The 23,734-nt window shown below is 41.2% G+C and overlaps 1 protein-coding gene across 3 annotated transcripts in view; it reads right to left on the reverse strand.

Annotated features, from left to right (window-relative positions):
• The window catches only part of RSRC1 (arginine and serine rich coiled-coil 1), a 292,940-nt gene that overhangs the window by 137,003 nt on the left and 132,203 nt on the right, over nt 1–23,734 (reverse strand). For all 3 annotated transcript variants that reach the window (XM_049774477.1, XM_049774478.1, XM_049774476.1), the window contains exon 6: nt 21,298–21,334. In XM_049774477.1, the coding sequence (XP_049630434.1) occupies nt 21,298–21,334 (37 nt within the window). The remainder of the gene's footprint in view (nt 1–21,297; nt 21,335–23,734) is intronic.

Here is a 23,734-nt window from a genome sequence, read left to right on the forward strand (position 1 = left end):
TCCTGGGCTGCTGCCCTTTGGAGTCAAAGTCAGGCACCGGTCAACGGTATCATGAGGTCATCGTCACTTCCTTGTTTCTTCTCAGACAGCGAGACTCACCTCCCTACTGCTTGTATCCCCACTTCTTGTCTTCAAAACAAGGTCAGTGAAGTCTCTTTTTTTTTCATGAGAGGACAATAAAAACATGCCATCAAAAATACTGCTTCAGATGATAAGAAACACACATGAAGAGCTAGAGTGAAAACACAGTGGGTAGGTTGTTTGCCTCACAAGAAGGTGACCCGGGTTTGACTCTAGGCACCTACTATGTTTCCCCAGAGCTGCCAGGATTAACACCAGATTGCAAAGCCAGGAGAAACCCCTGAACACTGATGGGTATACCCTCCGCAAAAAAAAAAAAAAAAAAAAAAAACAAAAAAACAAAAAAAAAAACTCATTGGCTTGGCCCCTTTTGTTCTAACCAAGACTGGTAACAATGTCAGTGGTTTTCCACATTTTTGAAAACATACTTTTATTCACGACTGGGCTTTAGGTATTTTTAAATTTGCTGTTGAGACTTTGAGGAGCAAAATATTACAGTAAAGGGAAAAGTACTTTAAAAAAAAGACAAAAATTTGTAAGGATTAAGCTAAATTCTATGAAATGCTGATACTCAAAAGTTCTTATAAAATATAAAACTAGCAATTTCATTTCCTCTCTAAGACAGACTTTGCATTGGGGCATAACTGATTTTTTTTTTAGACTGAGATGCCACAGAAGAAATCATAAAGGAAAAAGAAAAGCAGGTACAACTAAATAAAACTGTTCAATTTCATAGAAAAAGTATTATTATTACAGAGTTCAAACAGAAAGGCAGCACCGTGGCAGAAAAATCACCAGCAACAAATATAACCAATAATTTATAGCTTAATTTATAAAAAGTTCTCAGAAGAAGTTGAAAACAAAACCAGTGGGTGGCGGCCCGGGAAACCGCAGGGTGCTCACTTCGAGCCCAGCCCAGCCCAGCCCTGCTGATCGCTGTCTGGCCTGGCCTGGTTGGGCCCAGCCCTCCAAGGACAAGAGTCTAACTCTCCTGAGCTTTCTCTACAATACCAAAGCCATCATTGCTACTAATATCTGCAAAATGGTAAGACTTTAAAGACAGGTAGTGCTGACCCCAGACATGAAAACTTGACTTCCATCTGCTCACCAAGGGGGTTCCATTTAGAGGGGGCAATGGGAGGTGTGTGTGACAGTCATATAAATCAGCCAGTATTCCACTATCACAGAGACACAGACACCACCACACTAACACTATCACATAAACAGGAGAACCCCAGAGCCACTTCACATGGAGAGCATCCCAACAGGCATGGGTGTGTCCCTTTGGACAGTTCAGCAGCAGCAATGAAGGGGGCGCTGCTTTCTAAGGCAGATCCCTCACATAGAATACAACAGAACCCAGTCAATGACATGCTTCCTACAAGAACAGTTCACACTGAGATTCACTAGCCATTGAAAAAAGTCAATGATGCCACAGTATGAAGCCATTCTCAAGGAAAATAAAGTACAATTAAAAGAAAATAACTCCAAATTGGTCTGGATGTTCAATTTAGCTCATTTTTTTCAATTCATTTAGTTCAATTTAGATACCAAAGAAGTAATTATAAATATGTAGAATCTCAACAGAGAGGCAGGCACCAGATGGAAAAATCTACAGTTGACAAGTATAATAAGAAAAATAAGAAATCAAAACTGAACCCAAAGCTCCTTCCTGCTCTGAATGATGTCAAGGACAGTCCAAACTAACACAAAACTCTGGCTCTGTCTGGCTGAACTGACCATGTACAAAGGACACAATGCATGAGTGGGGACAGGATATGTATATGTGTTTAACTGCTGGTACCTGGTTACCATGAAGTAAACTTTGATAAAGATACAGAATGTAACCCCCAGAGCACTTCCTGAAATTATAATGGAAAACTTGCATAATAAATGCCCTTTAAAACGTTAAGCCAGAATATTACTTGAATACAACAGCATAAATTCATACCGTCTAGAATAAAGTACATCAAAACAGGCTTGGTCTTGACTCAAGTTTTGACCACATCACTTGATCCTTTACCCATATATCAAGTTAAATAGAAACTGATTATACAATTTCCATGGGAACTGTTTTTTTGTTTTGTTTTGTTTTGTTTTTGTTTGTTTGTTTGTTTGTTTTTGGTTTTTGGGTCATACCTGGCAGCACTCAGGGATTTCTCCTGACTCTACACTCAAAAATCACTCCTGGCAGGCTCGGGGGACCACATGGGACACCGAGATTCGGACTGCCATCCTCTGCATGCAAGACAAAGATCTTACCTCCATGCTATTTCTCTGGCCCGGAAACTGTTTTTAATATAATTAAAATCACACAGTCTAACTGCAATAGACCAAACCCCACATTGATATTTTTAACAGGGTCACCACACAGACACCACAAAGTCTACACATCTAGACCAAGATACACCTCTTAATTTTTCAGGTAGACATTGTACAGCTTTCATCAAATTCCTAAATCTGTCTGTCCCCCCAAAGTTACAAGCCAGTGCTGTGTGGTCTGAATAAATGGCTCATCAAATTCCATTCCTTGGGACTGTGGATTCCAAAGGCCTCCTTACCTACTTACCACCTTTTGAAATGATAATTGGCCAATTTAGGTTCCTTCCTAACTCCTTCCTTTCCTTTACTCTCCCCGTAGAGGTTGAGGCCAGGGTGAGAGGAAGAGAAGGAAGCAGAGGGAACCCCCAGGCTCAAAGGCAGCAAACACAAGTGAGGCAGGCCCAGCTACTCTTTATTACCAGGCTGGACCTGGATAATTTTACAGAGTCTTTAGGACACGACCTGGAGTGTAGACGCTTTTGAAGGTTTCCCAGGTAATCAAATGGTCGTCCAGGCTACCATTACTTCTGAGAGTTATCAGCCAGGACCTTGGGTAACCAACCCGCACCATCTCCCAGGCAGAAGGTTCACTGGGAATAAAACAATTAGCTGAATCAATAGTTTTGTGAATTCTAACAAATCAGGCAAGACTGAACTGTCCTTTACAGACATATAGACAAGAAAATGTTCAGATTGTGTGGATCACTGCAACAACCTGAAATGTTTCCGGTTGTCTGTGTTCAGTAGTCAAAGTGAAAAATCATTTCTCATCCACATTATCTCCTTGTAGAAACATGTCTCTTATTCCTTTAGTCAGGAATACCTCAGGCTCAGGAATGATTTTTATCGAGAGACAGTCAGCCAAACAGTGGCAAATCTGATTTAATTCTTTTCTAAGACTCAAGGATAGGAATCATTATGGAAACAGCAGGAAGAATGCAGTTTTAAATCACTTCTAAGTCCAAAGCAAATGATCCCATAAAGTTACTTAGCAAACATTTTGTTTACTAGAGGAGCTAGTGGCAGGCCCTAGTTCCATCTCCCCCACCAGGCACAAAGGCATGGCCTCCCTCACAATGTCTCACTGGAACATAAGCCTTTGATCTATTTATTTGGGGCCACACCTGATTCAGGGCTGATTCCTGGTTCTGTGCTCAGGGGGCCACAGGTGGTTCCAGGGATCAAACCTGGGTCAGCCACAAAGCAGGCCAATATGGTGCTGTGACTCGGGCCCAGGAGGAGCCTTTTGAACTGCAAAACATCTAGGATCCTGTGCTAGGAGGGCCATGAACAGAAACACTTTCCTTGAAGGATAGAACGACTAATGTAGACAGGCCAGGGTTTGGTGTGGGGCATATTGCAAGTCAAACACAGACACAGGAGAGGCCTTTTAATATTAGACTTACTTCTAGTTTTCGACTGGCTATACTGATAACATCCAATAAAAAACAACTATAGAGGTCAAGATTCCCAACACAGATACATGTTTGTTGAGGAAGTAAAGTCCAGGAGAAACATGCCCTCAAGTGTGGAGTTTCCCTTACCATGATACAATTGTATTTACTGTTAGATTACACCTTGTTTTACCAAAAACAAAGATCATCCCTGGATTCTTTATATCATTTGTTTACAATGTAGTTTGACCAAACCAAAGATCATCCTGGTTCCTTTGCATCTATTTGTTTACAACTTGGTTTTCCCCAAAAACTGATATTGTCTTACATGTAAACCTGAGTGAGTCTTCATACCTCTGGCCAGCCCAGAAGGCTCTGCAGAGAGCTGGGAGGCTAGACGCAGCCTGGACAACAGTGGCCTGTATAGAGCAGTGGCACCTCACCAGCCCTTAGACTTCCTGGATCAGAACCCACATCAGTGGCTCAGTCTTTCTCTGCTCCAGGTTCCTGACCCAGCCCTTCCTCCACTTTAGCTTTTATTTATAAATCCCAGAAAACAGAAGGGTGGAATAAAAACTCAGTTGCATTCACACATAGCTCAAGTGTCCTGCTCTTAAATGGGGTAAGGGAGAGGGTCAGCTAGCAGCTCTGAGTGTAGGCAAGGCCAACGCTAAGCTAATCAGAGAGGGTCATGGAACACTGGGGTCCGAGCCAGAGACGTCCTGGCCTAGAGGGATCCGGAGTCAGGGGGACTTGGGTCAGGGAAAGGATTCTAGATGAGAGGCATCCTGGGTCAGGGAGAAGATCCTGGATGAGAGGGATCCTGGGTCAGGGAGAGGGTCCTTCACAGGCCATCCTGCGGTTCCTTGAGAGGCCCACACTGTTGTGCAGGGCAATGCCTGGGACCACATAACCCTCAGGATTATCTGGTGCCAGAATCAAACCTTGAGCCTCACATGTGCTCTCTGTGCTGTCTCCATGGCCCAGATAGAAAATCTTCATTTAACTAATGATAGTAATCATGCGCCTTTATCACAAGGTACCAGAGCTACAAAATAAAAGTTACATGGGGTCCAGTCCATGATGTGGAGAGGAGATGGGGATGGGCTAGAACTAGCCTGGAGCACGCCCGAACTCAGACCTGCTCCAGCACCACTGCCCAAGATATCGGTTCCAGGCCTATAGGAGCCTTTGAACAATGGAGGGACCAGAGATAGGACAGGGTGATGGTGCTGGCCTTGACAGTGGCCAGGCCTGGCTTGAGACCCAGAACCTGGAACAACAGAACCTCTGAAACTCACTCAGTCAACCACCAGCTCAGTTGTCTGGGAAATGCCTCATAAGCACTCGTAAGTGCTGCATGAAGTCCCCTTCTCTGGTCCCCAAATCATTCATGGAGATTTGCAGATGGGCTTGATGAGAAAAATGCCTCCATACGACAATGTTCAATGTCTGATGAGTCCCAGAAGGAGGACCCGCTGCACAAACCAGGAAAACAGGAGGAAAGAAAGTAAAAGGTAGAGATGGTATGGGGAGCACTCACAGAGCGAGGGACATCTTTGAGTTCCAGAGGGTCTACGGGCAACTGCAGGAACTTCCTGCTTGTAAGAGGGACCCCAGGGTCTCTTACATGGTTGGGAAGGCCAGGTGAGGTGAGAGCAGAGTAGGGACAGGCAGGCACAGAGACCTCAGCACAGCACTGGAGAGAGCAGACCCAGGGCTAGACCATTAGCCTGCAGGTCCCCATTGGCAGTCAGCAATGTGGTTGCTCTTTTCCCCAAGTAATCCCTCCTTGTCAGGGCACCAGGGAACTTAAAAGGGCAGGGAGGAGATTACCCAGATGAGAAAGGAACTTCCAGGAACCTCTGGGTGATGCTCACTATGAATATGAAACAGCACTGAGGGCAGGGGTGTGGTGCCAGGGAACAGGGACTATTCCAGGGGTCTCAAACTCGCGGCCGGCGGGCCGTTTGTGGCCCTCCATACAACATTTTGTGGCCCGTGGCCGGCCTTCAAATATCACAGTATTCGCGATTATTTGCTTACCGAATAATCACAATAAAAGTCGTATTAGTAAGAAAAATTTGCATTAAACATTCGCATACCCCGAGCAGTTCCTTTTGGGGTATGCAAATGTTTAATGTGATTTTTTGCGATTTTTTTCTTACTACTGCAATTTTTTACTGCGAATATTCGGTAAGTGAAATCCCTTATGCAGCCCTGCCTCACCCCGACTTTGCCTCCTGCGGCCCCCAGGTAAATTGAGTTTGAGACCCCTGGACTATTCTGAGCATGGCCTGAAGGGGCTAAGTTCTTTTTTTTTTTTTTTTGGTTTTTTGGGCCACACCCATTTGATGCTCAGGGGTTACTCCTGGCTAAGCGCTCAGAAATCGCTCCTGGCTTGGGGGAACCATATGGGATGCTGGGGGATCAAACCGCGGTCCATCCTATGCTAGCGCTTGCAAGGCAGACACCTTACCTCTAGCGCCACCTTCCCGGCCCCGGGGCTAAGTTCTTTGACATATGCACCTCAACATGCCACAGGAGACTGCAGAGCATCCACACAATGCACCCCTATACACCACAGAAGACCACAAATGTGCACCCCAACATGCCACTGGAACTACACACTCTTGCTGTACTGACCTGGGGTCAGTAAAAGCCTTCCTGGGCTCTGCTCCAGAATGGCCCAGGGTACTTCCCAGGAGTCCTGATCACTCCAAGGATGCCTCTTCCCTTCCAGACCCACCCCAGGAGCACAGCTGGCCACCAGTGATCTCTAGACAGGCTTAGAGAAACCCACAACCAGTATCACTGCAGTGTAGATAAGATGAGAGCACTGCAGACTGAGTATCTACCCACACTTTTGGGTCCCAGTGGATTTGGCCTCAGGGAATTCACACATCACACACTATGTAGTCTCAACACAGTAACAACTCATTGTAATAAGCCCAAACATCCAATTACGAGTTTTAAAATGAGATAGCACCTCTATTCAAAATATTTATTTAAAAAATAACCGGGCTCCAGCATTTAATATATTCATCCAAGAGACTGAAAAAATATTTGGCACAGACCTTGCATAATACATGTGCAAGCTGGTGAATTACTAGAAGGAATACAAAGATGGCTTTAACTGAAGTGATTTATAGTCTAATATGGCAGGTAAGATGAGCATCTGATCGCTGTAATAAGGTATTTAACGTATTAATACTACTAGAGAGGCATTATAAGTGGTACAGTAGCTCAATACAGGGAGCGATTAATTGTGACTGAATATATGCAGATGGTTTTATAGAGCAAATCAAATTGAAGCTGGTTTTTAAAGACAAAGAAACTGTGAGCCATGTCAAAATGTAACTTACATTTTCAAGAACAAACTACTGCAAACACCAACCACTCTATAACAAATTCCCCGCATTAAGATATATGTTACATTTGGCAGGTATGTCAAACTGATCTAATCTTTTTCTTTTTAAAATTTTTTATTGAGTTCCAGCACCCACCCTTTCAACAGTGAATACTGTCCTTCACCAATACCCAGTCTTTTTCCCACTCCCCAACCTGCCAGCCACTATGGCAGACTTCTCTACTCCCTCTCATTCCCTCTCCTTTTTTGTCTTATAGGCACGTGGTTTATAATATGGTTACTGAAAACTAAATGGATCAAATTTAATAATAAAAAAATCCCCCAAGCCCTATCATCTACAAAAGAATGAAAATCCACTAAACCAAGGAACTAACATACTTGGAAATATTAAGCTAATAAATTTTTGGGCCTGCGCAGTAGTGCAGCGGTAGGGCATTTGGCTTGCACATGGCTGACCCAAGATGGACCTGGGTTCTATACCTAGTATCCCATATGGTCCCTCAAGCCTGGAGCAATTTCTGAGCACATAGCAAGGAGTAACCCCTGAGCAGCACTGGGTGTGACCCAAAAACCAAAAAAAAAACAAAAATTTTATTATGCTGCCTACTTAGTAAGATAAGTATATTCTAAAGTGAATTAAACTGTAGTCTTCCAACAATTCTAAAGCATGCTGCCTGCATTCAAATGAAAGAATATACAAATATATGTATAGATACAATTATATTTTGTCCCTCTTTTGATGGGATACATCCATATATATTATTAGCATGTCAAGCCATCCCTTCAAATAAGAAAAATAAAAGATAGTATGGTAATTATATCAAGAAACAAGAGAGGAAAAGACCATGAGGACCAGTCCAATGTAAAAAGCTTTCCAGAAATAGTGGAGCAGTGCAATTAGGGTAGAGCAGGGACCATTATGACAATAATAGTTGGAACTAATCACTCTGGACAATAACTGGGTTTGGATGGAGATAAAGTAATATGCACGATACCATTTATTAACAATAGTGCAAACCACAGTGTCTGAAAGGAAAAATGGTAGAGTAAAAGAGAGAGAGTGAGAGAACGATTGCGTGAGCAAGTGAGAGAGGAGTTAAATATCTGTCCCCGAAGGGGGTGGGAAACTTGGGATGTTGGTGATAGGAAATGTTCACAGGTGAAGGGTGGTGTACATGGTAACACTGAAACTCAATTATAAACAAATTTTTAATCATAGATTTAGATAAGAGAAAAAAACATCCTTGCATCTCTGAAATATATTCTAGTGATAAGTGCATGGTTCTTTAAATACACTAATTTGGTTTGAAAATATTTTGTTAAAGATATTGATATGATAAAGATGAAGATATGTAGTGCCAAGAATCAAACCCAGGCCAGTGGCATGCAGGGAATAAATTCTAGCTGCTGTTCTATCATCCTGGCCCAGCAATGATCTTTTAAAAGACTTAATCATTTTTCATCAGTTTACTCAGCATGCAATATTTATATGATTTATGTTATTTTAACATCTTTTAAAAATTCTTTTTATAAATTCATCAAACTATCAGAGTGGACTGTGTTTAAATTTAGAGTAATTCCAACTACATGGCTAACATATTCACAGCTCTTACTTACAGTACTGGATTACAAAACCATCAAAGGCTAATGCCATAGCGCATCTACATGACTGAAATTATCATTTATTATTGGTTGAATAAAACTAATAGAGTTAACTTTGAAGAGAACCAGTTAAAGAGCTGAATTAACTTTATGGTGGGATAATCTCAAAGTTTATGGTGGAATAATCTCATAACTGGAATCTGCTGACCAACAATTTGCTAAGGAGGCTGGAAAGATACAAGAGTTAAGCCACTTGCCTTGCATTTGGTCAACTCGGTTTGAGCCCTAGTACTGGATATGGTCTCAAGAGCCCTGCCAGATGTGACTCCCTAAAAGAGCCAGAAGCAAGGCCACAGCACCACTGCGCGTGGCCCCAAACAAACAAAACCATTTTTTTTTTTGTTTTGCTAATGTATAAAACAGCATTCACTCAAACATCCAGTGATCCCTCCTGTCCCTGATTCTACCCAAGGACCTAATGAACCTCAGTGTGATAACACAACAGTGACAGGTTAAGTATTTTCTAAAAAATTTCTTAAATATGAAGTGTTTTAGAAGATAATCATGTACGAAGGATCATGCATTTTCCTTTCCTGCCACTATGAATTTCTTAATGACAGGCCCATTTCTGGTTTCCAACCTAGGGGCTCAGCACCAAGCACAGTGCGAGGTCTAGTAGAGATTTTTTTTACGTCAATTGGGTAAAACTTTCTAAAGCTCCAGAGGGTTAGTTTTTTTAGTGGCAATTTAAGGTATCCACCAAAGCATATTCTCATGAACTCAGAGTAACTCTGCTCCACTGAACACAAAAATGTTCGGGTCCAGTGAGAGACACTGGTTTCCAGAAATGGTAGGAAAAGGATATTCATGTTTTAGATTCAAGCTTTCTTTCCATATCACATATTCAGATAGCTACTTTGATAAACAGTTTTGACAATATATAAATAAGACTCTGAATTACTGAAAACTTTACTGGGAGAAAGGAATATCATGTAATTATTTATAAGTGTGTCAGCATAAAATCTAGGCATATATTTGTAATCCATTTATGAGAACACAAATAGAATATATTAAATATTGCATGTATTTAAATAAATTTATGCTGAACTCTACTTGGTCGTCTCTCATTTCCATCAGCAAGATTCCATCTTTCGAGGGAATGAAATGTTTTCAAAATATTAAAAATGAAAGTTACTTTTATCATAATTCAAGGATATAGGAAATCAGACCAATAATTATAAAAACTTATTTCATAATGAATAAGAAATTAATTTGATTTTGAGCACCTGAAAATATGTTTAAAACTGGGAGGTTTATGGAAGTAGATACCACATAAAGATCCTTTAAGTATATATTTTCACAATATGCACAAAAACCAGAATATGAAATCAGAAACATTTTACACATTCTCATACTTCAGAGAGCTAACAGCATTTTACTAGTCGAAAGCACTTTATCTTCATGTCTCTATAAGGCAGAGTTGGTGCATAATAATGTAATTTATATTGCCTAAATGTTATTTTGGGAACATTGCATCATTTCTCAAACTTCATGACCTTTACAATTTTCTAAACTTTTATTTCCCTCATTATTCTGAACAGATTTCATTACATATTTTGAATGTAAACAACCCTGAATAATGATGGGGACCATTACGTATGTACAGCTCTGACAATTGTGCATGAAGCCGAGATGGAAACCCAGTGCATTAATTTACCTCTCATCTTCGGTAACTGCACTCCCATAAAAAGTTTTATACTCAACTCACATAAATCATGTAGAAGAAAAATGAGAAAATCTGGTGGCTAACTCATCTTCCACCATTCTGCGAAAATGAAATTCACTGAAATACCTATCAAAACTGCAATCATCGAGAGATAATGTCTTCTTAGGTCTATCTGCACTTTCCGATTTAATTTCCTCCATGCCCTTGACATCCACAGATACCATTAAGATTAAGCGCATATAGTAACTGAGCAGTTTTCAGATTTTGATATATGGGGCCCAGGCACTAAATGTAATACCATCATTTGGAAATTAATGCAATATTTCTTTTGTTAGTTTTTTGGACTCAGAAAGCAGGATGAATACTTTGGTTTCTCTCAAGTAATTTCCCCGTCAGAATGACATGCAATTATGAACAGAGATGCACCTGGTCAGAGGTCAGTCAAATTACTACATCATTTAATGAGTAGAGAGATCAAAACGGAGCGCACGGTCGCTGCCGAGAGCCGCCTTGCAGCCTGCTACATCAAATATGATGGAATCATTAGAGTAATAAGCATGAAAATCTGTTTGCAGATTAACCTGTGGTTTCATGCTGCTTTCATCTAATGGGGTACTGTGGAAATCTTGTCAGCTTTTCATCAGTGGCGATCAAATTACCGAAATCGTGTACAAACCACCAGCGCAATTGGAAACAACATTTCTGAGTGCAATTTCTTTATGACGATGCCAAAGAAAATAGCAAGCTTTATTTTTTACAATTTTATTTACCGTTTGGCATCTGATTGCCCAGGTAATTGGTGAGTGAATAAGAGTTAAAATTTTATGTGCAGACCAGTTCCTTTCCTGGATCAACAAAGCGAGAGTCAAGCTAAATTAGGGAAGGGATCTTGTGAATAACTAGCCACAAAATCAAGTGCAAAAGTGCGTTGGCCCCAGCCAAACAAGGCTGTTATTCTCCAAACTTCTGGTCCACATCTTTAGCCGTTTGGAAATATTAAGTGATTTTCTGATCAAAACTTAGGATTTTTGCTGTTTAATTAAAAGATTATAGTGCAAAAGAAGTAGGATACATGCTAACACTGCTTGGCAGGTAAATGGTCACCTGTGATGTGTGGTTTGCATGTTTCCATTTTATAGTTCACCATTTAGAAGTCAAAGAAAAATTAATATTAAAATCAATTGAGAAGCTATACTTTTGCTTGCTCAGTGTCAGGAATAAAGTTGACAGAAATAAAATTATTTATTGCATGAGCAGTAGTTTATCTGCAATGTACCCTTGACTGCTTTTTAAATGAGCAATGCCCTTTTAATTCATTAAATGAATGCCATTTTAATTTCCTGAGCAAATATTATGTGATTCTTAATATATAAATATTACCAATATATAACATTATATAAATATATAATATAAATATTTTATAAAATATATAAAATATAAATATTCATACTCAGAGCCAAAAGAAATCACTAGTCCTCCAATCTTCTTAACATTGGTATACAGAACAAGAACAATCATTGCCCCCCACCCTGGCCCACTCTCCTGCCAACATACTTTTGAATCAAATCCATCTAATGCATACAAACCCCAGTTCAGATTCTGGAACATAGTAAGTATGGCCAGTGCCTTATTTCCATTTTAGCTCATACAGTCAGGGGGGCTGAGCTGGGCTGTGTGAGTGCTTGCCTGGTGTGGTCCTGGGTTCGATCCCAGAAGTGGTTGAAGAATACAAGCTTTTGGACACTAAGCAGAGATTTGCCTTCCTTAAAGAATCCTGTTTTCACACAAGTCCACTCTCCTCCCCTGAATGCTGAATGCTCCAGGAGAGGTCCTGGCTCGCACCTTGGTTAATTCATTTGATCCCAACCCAGTACACAGGGTTTCCACCAGCACACGGCAATTTTCTAAATCAGAACAATAAGTAAAAGAAATTTCTTCTGGGAAGCATAATCAGATGTCTGTCTGGTGAAAGAGAAACCCTGAATGATTCCAGTGCACATTCAAACTTTAACACCACAATTTTAACCATTCACACCACTGGGAACAAAGCACAGACAATGAAAAAGAAATCTCACCTCCGATTTTTAAAAATTGCAAATGCCAGGACTGAATGAAGACAGCAGCAAATTCCAGGCAAACTTACATTCAAAATGTCAAAGTATGAACTATGACAGACCCAGAGAATAGTGAATTAGTACATACTCCCTTTTACGATACAATTATCTTTAATTATTTGGGGCAGATAGCACATGATTTTTCTTTAATATTCTAACCCACTCCCTTCCTCTATCGCCCACCAAAAATTTTACCATGCGCCTGTTTTCCACTCTACATACTACAATCAAAGGGTCTAAGAGGGGCGTATATTGTCCCTGACACTCCAACATACAAATGATGTAGCACTTCTCTAATGAATGCTTTCATACGATCATAATGACATGGATTCTGAGATCTCCAGCCGAAAAGAGATTCCTAAGTACACAGATCCATTGCGCTCAGCTCTAAGAAAACAGTGCAAGGTACAAATATTACATTCAGGATAAATAGATGTTACAGAAGATCAAATTTTGAGTGATAATCTAAGCATCTGAGGTCTGGAAATGAGCAGCGAAAAACAACGTTAAACTACTGGTATTGAAGTGGGGGAAGATACAAGATGGCATCACCTTTCTGTTCTTTCTTTTTCTTAAATACTATATATATATATATATATACACATATATATATATATATATTTAACAATATATTTATTTAAGCACCATAATAATAAACATGCTGTAGTTGGGATTCAGTCATAAAAAAGAACAGTCCCCTTCACCAGTGCCAACATTCCTACCACCAATGCCCATCATCTCCCTCCTCCCTCACCCTCTTCCTGTATTTGAGACAGGCATTCTATTTCTCTCACTCACTACCATTGTTATGATAGTTGTCAGTCTAGTTATTTCTCTAACTGAACTCACGATTCTTTGTGGTAAGTTTCATATTGTGGGCCAGTCCTTCCAGCCCTCATCTCTATTGTCTCGGTATTATTAACATACTGTCTTTTATTTTTCTTAAATCTTACAGATGAGTGAGACTATTCTGTATCTATCTCTTTCCCTCTGACTCATTTCACTCAGCAAAATAGTTTCCTTGTCCATCCATGAATAGGAAAAATTTGTGACTTTTCCCTGATGGCTGTATAGTAGTCCATTGTATAGATGTACCATAGTTTCTTTATCCACTCATCTGTTGTTGGGCATCTGGGTTGTTTCTAGATTCTGGCTATTGTAAATAGTGCTGCAATGAATATAGGTGCGCAGAAGGTATTTTTGTATTGTGTTTTTGTGTTCCTAGGGTATAACCCTATGAGTGGTAATAGCTGGGTCATACAGAAGCTCAATTTCCAGTTTTTGGAGGAATCTCCATATTGTTTCCCAGAAAGGCTGGCCTTGATGGCATTCCCACCAGCAGTGATTGAGAATTCTTTTTTCCCCACATCTCCACCAGCACTTATCTTGCTTATTTTTTGTGATGTGTGCCAGTCTCTGTGGTGTGAGATGGCATCTCATTTTAGTTTTTTTTTTATTTGCATTTAGATTTTTTTGATTTGCATCTCCCCGATGATTAGCGATGTGGAGCATTTTTTTCATGTGCCTTGTGGCCATTTATATTTCTTCTTTGATAAAGTGTCTATTCATTTCTTCTCCCCACTTTTTGATGGGGTTAAAATTTTTTTGTTTTTGTTTTTTTTGGGTCACACCTGGCGGTGCTCAGGGGTTACTCCTGGCTGTCTGCTCAGAAATAGCTCCTGGCAGGCACAGGGGACCATATGGGACACCGGGATTCGAACCAACCACCTTTGGTCCTGGATCGGCTGCTTGCAAGGCAAATGCCGCTGTGCTATCTCTCCGGGCCCAAGGGGTTAAATTTTTTAAATTTTTTCTTATAAGTACCTTGTATATCTTCGATATTAGCTCCTTATCTGATGGGTATTGGGTGAATAGTTTCTCCCATTCTATGCGTGGCTTTTGTATCCTTGCCACTATTTCCTTTGAGGTGTGGAAGCTTCTCAGCTTAATATAGTCTCATCTGTTTGTCTCTGCTTCCACTTGTTTGGAGTAGTGTTTCCTCCTTGAAGATATCATTAGTCTCAATGTCATGAAGTGTTTTACCTACATGTTCTTCTGTATAACTTCTGATTTTGGGACTAATATTATGGTTTCTTTTTTTTTTTTTTTTTTGGGCCACACCCGGCATTGCTCAGGGGTTACTCCTGGCTGTCTGCTCAGAAATAGCTCCTGGCAGGCACGGGGGACCATATGGGACACCGGGATTCGAACCAACCACCTTTGGTCCTGAATCGGCTGCTTGCAAGGCAAACGCCGCTGTGCTATCTCTCCGGGCCCCAATATTATGGTTTCTAATCCATTTGAATTTGACCTTTGTGCATGGTGTTAATGGAGGACTGAGTTTGCTTTTTTTGATTGTGGCTGACCAATTGAACCAGCACCACTTGAAGAGGCTTTCCTTCCTCCATTTTGCATTTCTTGTCCTTTTGTTAAAGATTAATTGATTGTATGTCTGGGGAACATTCTCTGAATAGAGAGCCTATTCCACTGATCTGACTGGGTCCACTGGGTCTGTCTACTGATCAGACAGATCCACTGGGTCTGTCTTTTATTCCAAGACCATGGAATGTATAGTCATTTTAATGACTATTGATTTGTAGTACAATTTAAAGTCGAGGAAAGTGATACCTCCCATCTTCTTTTCCCTTAGGTTGCTTCAGCTATTTGTGGGTGTTTATTGTGCCAAATGAATTTCAGAAATGTTTGAATCACTTCTTTGAAGAATATCATGGGTATGCTTAGAGGAATTACATTAAATCTATGATGCCATTTCAATAATGTTAGTCCTCCCAATCCATGAGTAGGGTATGTGTCTACATTTCCTAGTGTCTGTCCTCTTTTTATTTCTTTAAGCAGAGTTTTGTGGTTTTCTTTGTATAGATCCTTCACCTCTACCTCTTTAGTTAAGTTGACTCCAAGGTATTTGAGTTTCTGTGGCACTATTGTGAATGGGATTGTTCTTTTAATGTCCATTTTTTCTCTATCATTATTTGTGTATATGAAGGCCATTGATTTTTGCATGTTAATTTTGTAGCCTGCCACTTTGCTATATGAATCTATTGTTTCTAGAAGCTTTTTCATAGGGTCTTTAGGATTTTCTAAGTACAGTATCATGCCATCTGCAAACAGTGAAAGCTTGACTTCTTCCTTTCCTATCTGGATGCCCTTTATATCTTTATATTGCCTAATTGCTATGGCAAGTACTTCCAGGAATATGTTAAATAGGAGTGGTGAGAGAGGGCAACCTTGCCTTGTACCAGATTTTAGAGGAAAGGCTTTTAGTTTATCTCCATTGAGTATAATAGTTGCCCAAGGCTTGTGGTAAATGGCCTTGACTATACTGAGAAAAGTTCCTTCCATTCCCATCTTGTTGAGAGTTTTTATCATGAATGGGTGTTGGACCTTATCAAATGCTTTCTCTGCATCTATTGTTATGATCATATGGTTTTATTTTTCTTTTGTTAATATGGTATATTAAACCAGCCTTGCATCTCTGGAATGAAACCTTACTTGGTCATGATGTATGACAATCTTGGGTTGATGGCTATACCTGGCAGTGCTCAAGACTTACTCCAGACTATGTGCTCAGGGGTCATTCCTGACTCTATAATATAGAGAGTGAAACCCAGGTCAGCCCTGTGCATGGTAAGCACTCTCCCATTCTACTCTCTTAACAATCCCTATTAATCTTTTTTTTTTTTGGAGGGGCGGTCTTTAGTTTTTTGCTTTTGTTTTGGTGCCACACCAGGCTGTGCTCAGGGCTTACTATTGGCTTTGTATTCAAGGATCACTCCTGGTAGTGCTTGGAGAGCCATACAAAATGCCAAAGATCAAACTTGGGTCAGCTGTGTGCAAGGCAAATGCCCAATCCCCTCTCCTCTCCCTCCAGAAACCCCCTAAAGATGTTTTGAAGAGACTGAAGGTGTGAGCAGATTCAGGAACAAGTTTTCCTTGCAGCCCGCTCTGAAGAGCACTAGATTTAGGCAAGTTTTCGATATAATGGAGTTATTTACATAACCAAGACATTAAAATTTTTCTTTTTTTCCTCAATAATGACTGATTTGAAGAAATCAGTCAATGAAAGTCTTGGGTCTTTTTCTAAGAACCTTAGCAACAGGAAGGAATCAAGGCGTTGAACCAGAGGCTGTGCGTGGCTGGAGCCACTGCACACAGTACTGCTCCTATGGCATAAACTGTGGGACAGATTTGTACTTGGAGGCTGCAGCCCTGGCAGCTGTGCTGACCTGTCTGCTGGGGTCTGAGCCATAGCAGCACTTCTCCACCTGCCCAACACTTTGGAGAAGAGCGAGAAAGAAGACCTGTCTGCTGTGCTCACAGCCCAGGTACCTAGCAGAGATTCCCCACACCTACCCCGGGAGCAGACCCTGCAGGCGCAGCCTGAACAGGACATCATTTGTTCCCACAGGGACTAGCCAAACTTAGAGGAGCTGCAGCAATAGTTAACACCATGGACAGCAGCTGCCCATGTGTCTCTCACTGCTTTTGGACTTAGTGGCACCACCTTCTCCCAGCCACAGTAGGGCAGTGCCTGGGGAAAGTGTGCTGGGAGTGAGCAGGGGCACATTGAGGGTAGCAAACAGACGCAGTCCAGGCATCTGGGACAAAGGTACAAGCACCCATCTCCTCCCTCGCTAGATACCACTACAGAACTGTTTCTTAATCAACTTGGGCCAGAATGTGCATAGAAGAGGCCAGCCTAGAGGGTACACGCAGTGCTGAGAAGGGGATGATGTGAATCTATTGGGGACTTTCTGCATGCACCAAAGGGGACAGGAACAGCAGCTGCACTTGACTGTCATTGCCCAAAGTACCGGATACTAGATGCACATTTACCCTGAACCAAAAACACATACTTAGACTTCGGTGGAAAATTAGGTTAAAATGCTGGGAGGAGTGGGGTGTCTCCTAGGCTGAAGTTGCCAGAGAGCTCATGAGGCAGTAAACCCTTCCGAGGGGTATGGAAGAAGTGCGGTGTGCACGGGAACACTGCATTTTGAGAAAACCACATTCTCCAACTCATTTGAACAACTGTCAGAGGCATTTCTTCATAGCACTGTGGGGAAGAAACAAGATAAAAGTATCTTGCAAAAACAAAACAAAAACAAGTGGGTGGAAGACAGCTAACTAGAGAACATGATTCTCACCCTCAGGTTGTCTCCTCTAGATCAGGTGGCCTGTTTCCAAAATCCTCAAAAGCACAAGAGACAAATTTGTTGTGTTCTTGTCAGACAAACTAGTGAGTATGTGGACTGAGTATGTGGCTCTGCTGGCAAGTTTAATGCAAATTCACCTTCACTAGAGTACGGGGGAAACATCACATGGCTGGCGAGCAATGACTCCAAATCGCTTGGTCTCCAAATCATTGCTGAGCAGCCAAGCCCATACTGAGAGTTACCCTGTAGGAACCGAATCATAGATTGCTTTGAGAGGCTCAAAGGAAGTGAGATCACGAGGGTGCTCTGAATCCCCACATGGAAGAGACTAGCTGATTCCTGGGCTCTCAGGGGCATTCACTGGCTCACTATTGTTAAGGGAAGAGAGGAGAGTGGCTGTCAGAACCACAGCTGTCTGTCTGACTGTTGTGATGTGAGAAACATAGCTGTGAACACAGATTGGTTCACAGTGATTCTATGTGGTTCACAGCAGTTTACAGCAGTACTGTGTGGCTCACAATAGTTCAAAAAGTTCAAAGCATTTCTGTGTGGCTCATAGTATTTCTTTTTTTTTTTTTTTGTTTTTTTGGGCCGCACCCGGCGTTGCTCAGGGGTTACTCCTGGCTGTCTGCTCAGAAATAGCTCCTGGCAGGCTCGGGGGACCATATGGGACACCGGGATTTGAACCAACCACCTTTAGTCCTAGATCGGCTGCTTGCAAGGCAAATGCCGCTGTGCTATCTCTCCGGGCCTGGTTCATAGTATTTCTGTGTCATTTACAGTGGTTTAAAGTGGTTCTGTGCAGCCATGATGCTCCAGTTACAGAGATGGCAGTTCTGGAACTCATCTTGTATGACCAATCCTGGTTCACTTCCTGACATCCCATACAGTTCCCAAGCTCCATCCCAGGACACAGTTATGAGTAAGCCCCTGAGCACTGCTGGGTTTGGACCAAAGGAAAACAGAAACAAAAGCCAGAATAGGTTCATTCCAAACATCAAAGGTTTTTCTCTCCTCTTAGCTTTATATATATCATATAATTTTTAAAATTTGTTTTGGCTGGGGCCAGAGAGATAGCACAGTGTTAGAACATTTACCTTGAAAGCAGCCAATCCAGGATAGATAGTGGTTCAAATCCTGGCATCCCATATGGTCTCCGTGCCTGCTAGGAGTGATTTTTGAGCACAGAGACAGGAGTAACTCTGAGCACCATGGGGTGTGACCCCAAACCAAAACAAAACAAAATTTGTTTGGCCACAAATTTGGGCAGTGATCAGGGCTCATTCTTGGTTCTGTGCTCTGGGGTTAGTCCTAGCAGTCTCAGGAGACCATATGTTGTGGCAGGGACCAAATCTAAGTCTGTGGCATGCAAGGCAAGTAAGTGCCTTACCCGCTGTACTACCTCCCTGGCACCTATCTGTCATATCTGTAAAATCTATCCATTAGAAGCTACACTTTTAACTGCAAGTGCCTTAAAACCAACTCCAGCAACAATTGCATTTGCTGAAAGGCAAAGGTTGGAAGAATAGTTTTGATGGGAAAGATCAAGTACAGACCAGGAGGGGCTCATCACCATGGTATCAGGTTCACACCTTTCCTGAAAATCACTACCTGAACCAAGTCTCCTTAATAGAAAGCAATATGTTGTGTGTGTGTGTTGTATGTGTGTGTGTGTGTGAGAGAGAGAGAGAGAGAGAGAGAGAGAGAGAGAAAAGGAAGGAGAAAGAGAGAGGGAGGGAGAGAGGAGACAAAAAGAGAAAGAGAAATATTATATACTTATTGAATTGTTAATACTTCATAGTTGGTGGGTTTTACAAGGTCAAGTTCAACCTCTCTGGAACACCATATCTTCCCTCATTCTACTAGGCTAAGCTTGGCATTTTTACCTCTAAACTGTGTGTCTTCATAACAGATTGGATAGGCCTGGCTGTCAGAATAAAATGGTAAAGGAGGGTCCAGGGCAGAAAGGGACTATGACCAAGCACATGCACACCTGCTCTGATGAGCAGCTCAGTTCCAGGGAGGGTCTGGAGTGACTGTGCCTGAAGAACTTGTCTGAGAGGAGCCATGCATGAGGAGAAGCAGATAGTCACAAGTAGGGTGCCTCCTGCTTTGGGGAATCCTCTTTCATAGTGCCAGAGCTAGTCAGAAAACTATGCTGCTAAGTAGGACCTTGCATATAAGCATGGGAGACAGCAGTGGAAAATAAGCATTGAGTGGAGAGATGGCCACACACTGCTGAAGGTAGACAGACAAAACTCAGGGTCAGACAAAGACGTTTTCCTGAGAACGGGTCTATGAGCAAACAGCTGCTCTTTGCAAGTTCCCGAGTCAGAGTAGGAGTGGCTGACACAGCCCCTCTCACTGGTACCCAAATATTCCAGTCAGATGTGCCACTATGAAGTAATGATAGGGGTTTTGGGGAATCATTTGCAATGATGAAACTAAAACTGTCACCCAGTTTGAGAATAAAATAACATAGGGTCCAACTGATAATAACAATAAGCAAGAATTATAGTAAGACTAAAATTCCTGCGGTTCTGGCAATTAATCTGTGAATTGAAGACCACTGTGAAAAATCTCTGTCAAAGGAAAAGAATCCTTTCCCACTTTGAAAACTACTAGTATGCTGAATGAAGCTGCACCTTGCCTCTCTAGGCTTCAGCAGGGCAGAACAAAAAGCACATTAACAGTGAACAAAGATACAATGTGACACACAAATGATGCTGTGCACTTAAAAAAGTGCTTAGATTATATTTACAAAAGGATTTCCACCATTAATCATTCAATATTTGGATTTGACCAAGAACCAGAGCTTGACTTTGTAATGAACTCAGTTTAAATGAACTACTTAGCGTCGTAATGAACACACAATGGACCCAACTCAAATGAATTCTGAACCTGTTATAAAACTAAATTCTCTTCAAATTTTTTTAATCAATAGGCAGATTTTGATGTGAAGTTAGTTCCAATTTTCCTGTGCTTTAGAGGGGGTTTACTTTCCAAAATTGTGCATCTCAATTATTTTATATTCTAAATCTGAATATAGTTTAAGTCACTGCATTATTCATGAAGCAAAGAGAGCAGGAAAAACAAGGCCGGGTGTATCTTTCAAAGCCGCCAAATTGCTGAAACATACCATATTTATGCATGCAATATTTGATTGTGTTGTTCTTAAAACACAAGCTTGTTTTTTGTCAGATCCAGATATGCCAAAAAATTCGACACCAAACAATTTTTGTTTATAATTAAAGCAATCATCAATCCAAGAAATGTCATCCGTTTCATTTCATCTCTACATCAAGAAAAAAAAAGTAATTTAAAAAAATTTTAATTCCCTTGAAACGATAAGATGAATGAAAATGTGAGTGTCTTCACATAATAACAGTAAGCTGACCCTTTGGGAAATGGCTGACTTTCTCAATACAAGGTATTCAAAGCTCATTCAAAAGTGTTCATTTAGAATGCAGATATCAAAGATGAGGCGAATGTTCAAGAGAAAATTAGAACTTACCAGATGTTCTAATCCAGCTTTGATGTTTGCAGATTCCCTAAAATAGAAGAATAAAAGTTCTAAATAGTTGCTAAAACCCTTGTCTGCTGTAATTTATGTTTACCTCAAATACATTTGATAAATCCTTAAAATTTTTCATGTTTCTTTACCTAATTCGTGACAGCACTGCTTTTAAGCACATAACAACTTCCAGAAAAAGAGAACTGCTCATTTATTCTTATCTACTAATATTACCACTAAAATTCATGTTTTACTGACAAAAGAATGTTTCAGAGAATTCAAAGTCAGTGAAGAACAAAAGTAAGTCAAGCATATTATTGTCTTAGCAGTCACATAATATTTCACAGAGGTTTTGAATTGATTTTCCCAATCTCTATTATAAAAATATTAAAAATATACCAATACTTAGCACACCTAAGGTTTACAACAGATACTTTCTGTATGTTTTACAAAATCCACCTGCTGCAGTGCCCTTTGTATATTAATACTATTTACACAAAGAATATGTTTGTGGGTATATATTTAATATTTTTCAGAATTAGATACTAGTTTTATTGACTTAGTAGATACCATAAATCATGATAAAAACTAATGTAATCATTTAAAAACAAAATAATTATTAAAATCATTTAAAAACAAAATAGCTATCCCAACCAAACAAATTTTTAAAAATGATCATCTTGATTTTCACCAGGAAAGAGGTAGCCAATGGAGCTAAAAAAAAATTGTAACTGAGCAAGTACAAATATAATACAAATGCATATTTGATGAAATGAGACAGAGTTGGATTCTCCCCCCCAACAATTCTAGTCTATAGATGTTTATTAGTAACCAATGAAGAAGTTCAGACTTTTCTTACTCTTACCAAGCAGCATTTAGTTATATCAAAACTTGAAATCTGGGGCTGGAGAGATAGCATGGAGGTAAGGCGTTTGCCTTTCTATGCAAGAGGTCATCGGTTCGAATCCCAGCGTCCCATATGGTCCCCCGTGCCTGCCAGGAGCAATTTCTGACATGGAGCCAGGAGTAACCCCTGAGCACTGCCGGGTGTGACCCAAAAACCACAAAAAAAAAAACAAAAAAAAAACAAAAAAAAACTTGAAATCTAGGGGCCGGAGAGATAGCATGAAGGTAAGGTGTTTGCCTTTCATGCAGAAGGTCATCAGTTCAAACCCGGCTTCCCATATGGTCCCCCGTGCCTGCCAGGAGCAATTTCTGAGCATGGAGCCAGGAGTTTCCCCGGAGCACTGCCGCGTGTGACCCAAAAACCACACACACACACACACACACACACACACACACACACACACACACACCCCAAAAACTTGAAATCTAGATTTTTATGGTGCCATGTGGCAGCAGTTAATTGAAACACCAGCAGCAGTTTATTCGGACCTGGAGATGCTGGGTTTCCCTGAGGACACCACAGCTTTATATCTGTCCCTTTACTCTGGGGCCTGTCTCGCTATCCCAACCTCACTGCTCTCACTTTCCTTTTCTTGTTTTATGATCTTTTCTCTGCAATGTTGCTGCCTCAGTACTTCTCATGTCTGGACCCAGGGAAGTAGATCTCCAGGCACCACCCCCAACCCCACCCATGATTCCTCACATCCAGAGCCTTCTGTATCCGGCAGAGGTAGCAAAACTCAACAGAGGGAAATCTAAGTATCTCTGAAACGTGCCATTACTAGATACAGCCCTAGTAGCAAAGGAAATAGATAAAGTGCCAACAAGGTGCCAGAAGACTAACAACAATTTATTTTGTGTGTGCGTGATGTGCCTGAGTTGAAATTCTTGGCCCCGCCCTGTTTCCTCCCACCCCAAGTTCGTCCGTGTGGCCGACTCCTATCTTGGAGTGTGCATTGCAGAACTCTTATTAGCTCCGTGCTTCCCACACTCTGAGTGCCTGCAGCACAGTGCTCACCTAAGGCCAATGGCTCCCATTTCAAGCAGGAGCGAATCAGTGGGCAGCCACACTTCCCATGGGACCCCGATGTCAGGCAGAAAAGGAGGTGCAGAGGTACCCCAGAGTGGGCAAAGGGGCCCACAGGACCATTAAAGCTCTATCTCAGTGGGGGGCTTCTGCTGTTCATCAGGTTAGTCACAGCTCAGAAAAATCCCGTTTCTGAGCATTTTGTATTTTACAATCAATAATAAGAACCTGATAATTTGGGCCGGAGAGATAGCATGGAGGCAAGGCATTTGCCTTCCATGCAGAAGAAAGGTGGTTTGAATCCCAGCATCCCATATGGTCCCCCGAGCCTGCCAGGAGCGATTTTTGAGCAGAGAGCCAGGAGTAATGCCTGAGCACCGCTGGGTGTAACCCAAAAACCAAAAACCAAAAAAAAAAAAAAAAAAAAGAAACTGATAATTAAAAAAGGAAGGAAGTCTGAAGGATGGGGTGGGGGAAGGGCGCTTGCCTTGAATGCTCCCAACC

The sequence above is a fragment of the Suncus etruscus genome, chromosome 6, assembly GCF_024139225.1.
Source record: "Suncus etruscus isolate mSunEtr1 chromosome 6, mSunEtr1.pri.cur, whole genome shotgun sequence".
Classification (NCBI taxonomy): Eukaryota; Metazoa; Chordata; class Mammalia; order Eulipotyphla; family Soricidae; genus Suncus; species Suncus etruscus.